The 7123-nt window shown below is 42.1% G+C and overlaps 1 protein-coding gene across 1 annotated transcript; it reads left to right on the top strand.

Moving 5' to 3' along the window:
* Window positions 1-1092: 1092 nt before the first annotated feature.
* On the top strand, window positions 1093-6545 carry btla (B and T lymphocyte associated). Its single transcript, XM_083937869.1, has 6 exons — window positions 1093-1394; window positions 3929-4252; window positions 5206-5247; window positions 5423-5551; window positions 5628-5662; window positions 5750-6545. Exons 1-6 carry the CDS (start codon window positions 1289-1291, stop codon window positions 6080-6082), a joined length of 969 nt encoding a protein of 322 aa, XP_083793995.1. The 5' UTR covers window positions 1093-1288; the 3' UTR covers window positions 6083-6545.
* The last annotated feature ends 578 nt before the right edge of the window (window positions 6546-7123 follow it).

Consider the following 7123-nt stretch of genomic DNA (forward strand, 5'->3'; position numbering starts at 1 on the left):
CTAGCCTAGAATAATAATAATAAGAAGAAGACGAAGACGAAGACGAAGACGAAGAAGAAGAAGAAGAAGAAGAAGAAGAAGAAGAAGAAGATGTCAAATCTGATGCAGTGCACATAGCAGGCAGATAAACTACCAGTAGCCTAATAATAATAATCCCAAAGTTAAATATAAAGGACAGCACCCTGAAAGAATCCATTCTGAGTACCTTTGATACTCTGAACACATATTGCTGATAATAATTCTATACTTTTATTTCAGTAAACAATTGAATGCAGTAGACCTGATTGAATATTTTAAAGTGAGCTATTGTTTATTTACGTAAATGATCCGAATACTTTTTTACTTTCATTCAACTCTGATCATCAGACAGCTACAGAACACTATACATGAAAAACAAATAGCACATATAATGCATTGTTATAACAGGAAAACGTATTAAAGGTGGGCTTAAATTTGACTACTGCTTATGTTCTTCTACTTGGGTAACATTTGGAAAACAGAACATTAGATTTCTTTACCTTCACTTCATATTTTCCCAGTATTTAAGGGGCACAAGTTGGGTGATTTACAAGAGATAGATTGAAAAATTGTTCCAGACTAACCCCCAAACAGTGGAGCCGACATTTCCTATAACACAACTCAACCTTATGTATTCAGGCGTACCTTTAAAACCTGAATAAGGCAGGCTCATTGACAGATAAGCAGTCCACAGGCTGGAGATGTTGCCTGACAGCAACCACACACACACACACACACACAAAATCAAACCAACAGAGTGAGTGGCCATTAAAAGAGGCCTCCGCAGTGCACTGTGTATCCTCTGAAACCACACCGCTGTGCACAAGTGTGCAGGAGATGCAGATGGGGGAGATGAAAGGAAGGGAGAGGAGAGAGGAAGTCAGCTTGTAGATGGTGAACCACAGACGCTGCGAGAGGAGATGAAGGTGCACAGACTGAAACAAGACTCTGAAATGAAAAGAGAAGGTCGTCGTGCAGATCTTTGCTGTAGCTGGATCGTAGCCGGATCAGCACCTGACACTGCGGGAACCCCCTGATATGAGGCTGTTTTGCTGTAACCTGCAACACTCAGAGAAGCAAGACCACCCATCGACACTTGTTCCCCTCCTGTGCACTCCCCACCCTAAAGGGGAAAGAGGCAGAGGTTGAGGAGCAAGCAGAGAGTAGAAAGAGGAAGCAGCATGTAGCTTCAGCACTTCTCTGTTTTCTTTAACCAAATAATGATGTGCTCTGAGGAACATTTCCCACTTGGCTTGGCTGCGTCTGGAAGATGACAGGAGGTTTTCTGAGGGCTCCCATCATGAGGCCACACCACTGCTGGACCGCCCTGCATGTGTCCTTCTTGGCAGGGCTGCTTCTCACCTTAAACGCTGACAGTAGGTTATTATTTTTCGTATATTGTGCCATGTCAGTGTTTGTGTGGCGTTGCCTTTCCTTCCTCCGTCGGTCAGCAATGTGTCAAATCAGGCCTTTGATGCAAAATTCACTGGTAAATGTTGGACGCCTGGTTTCTGTAAAGGTCATGAACTTTAAGGTGGACGGGATTAGATTTCAAATACAACTGCTAAGTACACGGTAATACAGTTTTTAAAATATCGAACAGTCATCTCCAAAACCCAACAAGTGCCTCAGTTTGGTGTTGAAGTCGGAACGAACCTTGGGGTTATGTCATTCTTCCTTGAACACACCGCCTAATTATCTTATTATACTAACAACATACTAACAGACATGTAAAAATAAGTTAATGTCAGTTTCAGATGCTAAAAATGTTACTTTCTTCCACATCAGTAGTGTTTTTCATGCACGTGGGAGCTTCATGGAAACAATTACAGATTCCACACAAACAGAAAAAGGCAGAAATATTAAAAACATGCCACTAAACTTATTTTTCTCAAGCTTACTCATGACTTTTTTCAATCGTCTACCCACTTCATGTTCTAGTATGGCCTATGCTGGTGTACTGCCTGTGACCACAGTGTTATTCAAATGTTAGTGTGCGATGTGGTTTTCTTTGTGCTTTAAATAATTCTTCGTGGTTTGAGGCCAGAGGACGTATTATTAAATGATGTATCATGTGAGCAACGGACATAAAAAAAGCAAAATCATAATTATGCATGTTAAATATTACCACTATGAATGTGTCACAGCAGTAGAGTTAACTTCAAATACCAAAATACCAAAGTAAAACATTAAAAAACCATGATCCATCATCACAAAGCTGAGCACATTCAGGGATTCGTCCCACCAGGCCACCAACACTCTGAGTTATTGCCCCATGATGGATATAAGGTGATATATATATATATATATATATATATATATATATATATATATATAATATGATATATAGCTATATAACCAGGGTCTGTGATCTTCAAACATTTGTCTGTGTAGTTGTATTATTAGTGCCAAACACACTCATACACGGAGAGAGGTGGTGGTGGTGGTGGTGTCAGATCATAATGAAGATTTCATTCCCGCCCCTGGCTCTTGGCATGCTCAAGATATATTCTCATTTTCTCTTTTCAGGTCTCTGAATGCTCGGACTAACAGACTTAAGAGTTTTTATCCAAAAGCTAGAACAGAGCTTAACACCGCAAATACCTTTACCGCAAATACCTTTACCTATGATGGTACATGATGCTCAGGGTCTCTGCAATCTACTGTTTTCTGTTTTGTCTCCTTAAGCTGCTACAGTGTGTGTTTGTGGTTGTGTGTGTGTGTGTGTGTGTGTGTGTGTGTGTGTGTGTGTGTGTGTGTGTGTGTGTGTGTGTGTGTGTGTGTGTGTGTGTGTGTGTGTGTGTGTGCGTGTGTGTGTGTGTGTGTGTGCGTGTTGGTGTGTATGCTTGTCGTTTTAAATGTGTCTTTTAAAGGTCTAGTCTTTTCTATTTTATGCTTTTAATGTTACATTTTTTCTGCACTTTAAGGGATTGTACTGTAAATTTCATTGCACTGGTCCAATGGCAATAAAGACAATTCAATTCAATTCAATTCAATTCAATTCAATTCAAAGCAGAGAACTCATTTTTTTAATATGCACTTTATCTTAAAATTCATGAAGAGTCTTGTGTTAAATGCACACACATTTATGTAAATTGAGGGTTATCAGGGTGAGAGACAAACGTGGGTTTAAAGTTCCCCTTGAGACGCTGATACTCTCAGTTCTCTCATGCAAAGTGTGTTTCCACTCATCACAAAATGAAATGTCAGATTCAGTGTTTAATTATCTTTTTATTTTATACCGTATTAACCGCCGTGCATCACTTGTCTTTTGAACTTGTGTTATCGCACAATATCACCAAGAAAGGCTGCCGGTGTTTGGTTGTCCTTAAACAGGTGAAGTAACAGCCCTAAACCACTCACTTCAGGTCTTTAAAAGTCTTCAAAAACCTTGAATTCAGATTCCTCAAAAAGACTTGGAACATATTAAAACGCCCTAAACATCCTGCATTGTAATAAAAGTAATATTTCCATGTCTTTTCTGATCATAAAGCAGATTGAGGTGCTTTAGAAATACTGTGAAAGTATCAGTATCACAGAGAAACGCCCGTTTGCCTTTAAATGAGTCTTCAGGGCTTCTGTACGGTTGATCCTTAGCTGCTATCAGATTAAATGATACATTACAGGATTAATAAACTGTAAACTGTAAGGATTAATTATCTTATCTATGTGTTGGGGCCGCAGTAGCTCAGTCAATAGGTGACTCGGCTGGGCACTGCCAAGGTGCTGTCGAGCAAGGCACCGAACCCCCAACTGTTCGGGGCGCCGATCCATTGGCAGCCCCCTCGCTCTCGGCCTGTGTGTGTGTAACATGAATAATAACAGAGTGAAAAAATAGAATTTCCCCGTTGCGGGATTAATAAAGTAATAATTCTTCTTCTTCTTCTTTGTTGTTATTTTCCTTTTTCAGGTGAAGAGTCAGGTTGTATTGTTGAACTCAGAGTACGTCACGGCACAGTTTATGAAGCTGACCTTGGAGGAGACCTGAGGATCAACTGCAAAGTGTCTTTCTGCAACAGTTCACCACCAACAGTCACCTGGTACAAGCGTGACGGAGCTGACGTCCCTGTCAACGTCAGCAGCAGCAGTCACATTAAGATGGAGTGGAAACGTTTAAAGCATTCAGAGGGGAGGTCCATGTTGGTCTTTCAGAACGTCCTCAGCACCGACGCGGGTTTGTATTGTTGTAAAACTGGAGAGAGTGTGAGTCATAACATCAACGTCTCTGTCCGCGGTGAGTGTGACCTTTTCAGTCATTTAATACATAAATGCTGCACTGAACTGACCCAAGGAACCTGTGTTCACATTGACCAGCTCAAATTTCTAATTCAATCTCAATTGTGATTAAATTTCAAATAGCTACGGCTTAATACACTAACAAATGCTTTCTACCAATTCTATCTCCATATGAAGAGCTCTTTTCCAAAACGAGATAAAAGCCAAATTTTAAAAAATGAGTTTGAGCCACTTTGCTGTAAACAGAACCTTTTCACTGCTTCATCAGTGTTTCTGCCAAATCGCTTTATTTCCCTGTTTAAAATGGTCTCAAGATGCAGTTCCTTTCCAAACCGCGACCAGCGGCAAACCTATTTTTAGCCTGAATGCCATACGTCCTCTCGACCAATCAGAATCCAGTGAGCGTTCTATGCGATCCAACATGGCGGCGCTCTGAAGCGGGAGAGTTTTTTGTTTCGTCCGTCCGTTCAACACGTTCAGACTGAGCCATAAAAACCATTTTGACAAGATACATTGAATATTAACCAAATGTGTGGGTGTAGGTAAAAAATGTCATTTTCCTGAAAACCGTTAAAATGGATTTATAGCGTTTTGGAAAAGAGCTCCTCATATTATTAAAGGTCTCATGTTGTAAAAAGGTAGATTTCCATGTTGTTTTTTATCATAAAGCAGGTCAAGGTGCTATATAAATAATGTGAAAGTATCAAAGCGCTCAATCCACACAGTCTGTATTCAAACACGGTGTTTTTAAACGAGCCGTCAGGACTTAAATACGGTTGTGATGTCACAAATATAATACAGGTAGAAAGTGACGCTACAGCGCTGCAGAAAGCGCGGATAGGGAACATTAAAGCATGTACACATGTTCTAGTAGAAGCCCAAAATACGTGTGAACCTAAAAATGAGCAAATGATGTCCCCTTTAAGACAGCAGCTCTGTGTTGTTTTTCAGGTAACGATGAGCGTACCAATGTTACACAGACGAATCGCACAGGTAAGAGAAGATGATACAGTGTTGTGCAGCCACACTGCTATTCCACGTGCTTTACATGTCTTAATTTGAATTTGAGTCTGCATCCGGTTCTCTCAAACACCATTACCTACATTACCTAGGTTTAAATACGTAAACACACACTCACATTGTGTCAAACTTCCTCTTTTTCTTGCAGGAGGCACAACGTCTGATACAGAACCCTCACCAGATCTGTGGATGTACATCCTGTACTCTGCTGCAGGGACGCTGGCTTTCGTCCTCATAGTGATCATTATATCCGTCTTTTCAATGCGAGGCTGTAAAGGTGAGGTGTTGAGTAAATATGCCATAAAGGACGTGATTGTGACTCTGACTAATTTCACCAAAATGTCGTCACGCAGGGAAATCAAAGAGAGAGGCGCAAACTGAAAACCAGGTAAGGCAAGGACCTGATTCAAACCCCCGTTTTTATTTATTCAAGCATTTTAATGCAAAATGCTTTTTTCGGGGGGGATGTTTGCAGTACGTGGTAATTCCCATAGTGGAGCAACCCTTTCCACACGCCGGCCGCCAGCCCTCACCAAGAGGAAGCCCATCTGCGCCACCATCTCGGAGGTCCAGCCGAGGAGTGAGGCCGCACTCACAACCCATCGAGCTGGCGTTACCAAGAGACAGTGGGAACCTTTACGGCAAGGTGAAAAAGGACAGAGAGAGACAGGGGACTCGGGAGGACGAGGGGGGTTCTGTCGTGTATGCTGCTCTCAACCATCAGCTGCCAGCGAGGGCCGCTGCTCGGCCGCGGAGGCCAAAAGAGGAGACTTCAGAGTATGCAGCTATCCGTGTCAAAGACCCATAACCCACTAGACTCAATGACTTCAAAGCAGACGACAGCTGGCATTAGGCGGAGTGATGTGCATCTCTTTTTCGGCTGGAGTAAATGAGGGGAGGACCACATTTCAGACATCCCAGTGGAGCTGGGAGGGCATTCAAAAGGGATAGAGGACAGTCGCTTTGGAAAACCATAACCTTTTCTTTTCACAACACGAGGATGCTGCAGCACAGACATCCCACCCAATCTACCTGAGACTCTAAAGATTTGCCCCCAGCTAAAATTAGCATCTTAACCATTCGGTCAGTCCTTTAAGGTGAGACACTACAGGCAAAGTAATCGGTTGTTCATGCATTTTGGGCTATTTGCCTCCATAACATGTCTTCTTTCAGACTAGTGGAAATAAATCAACCAACATATTTAGGTCCCAGTCCCAGCCTGCTCAGATGCGTACATGAACCTCTTGGATGAAGGTGAAACGTCTTCCTAGACAAGGGGGTTCAAACTCAGGCCTGTGGGTCAAATCTGGCCCGCGGTGGTATTATATTTGGCCCACAAAGATCATATCAGGGTTCTCTGAGAGCTGGTCCGCGAGTATAAAGCTCATACACGTCTACTTTTCTGTTGACAAACATGAGCATCCATGCTACCAGTCTCTGCAGACACACTTAATCCACCCCTCCCCAAAAACGACCCAAAGAAAGATGGAGGACAGGAGCTTTCAGCAGCGGTGGGAGGCAGATGATCTGTGTGTGAAGGTAAAGAGCTGTTTGTCACCGTGGCTGTAACCAAAGAATCAAACAGAAGAAACACCACGACAAGAACAAGGAGCTGCACTGAAAAGGTTCAACATTACACATCTGGAGATTTTTTAGTAAATATTGAGTTTGGCCCACAACTTTGTCCCAGTTTTTAAATTTGGCCTACTGTGAATTGGAGTTTGACACCGCTGTCCTAGACAAATAACCAAGTCCAGTTGCTTTTTGACTTAAATTCATCGCCTCATTTGCATACTCAAGCATGACATTTCTGAAAAAGAATAGTTGTCTTAATGTAAGTAATCCTGTG

This window comes from Echiichthys vipera (genome assembly GCF_963691815.1).
Source record: "Echiichthys vipera genome assembly, chromosome: 23".
NCBI lineage: Eukaryota > Metazoa > Chordata > Actinopteri > Perciformes > Trachinidae > Echiichthys > Echiichthys vipera.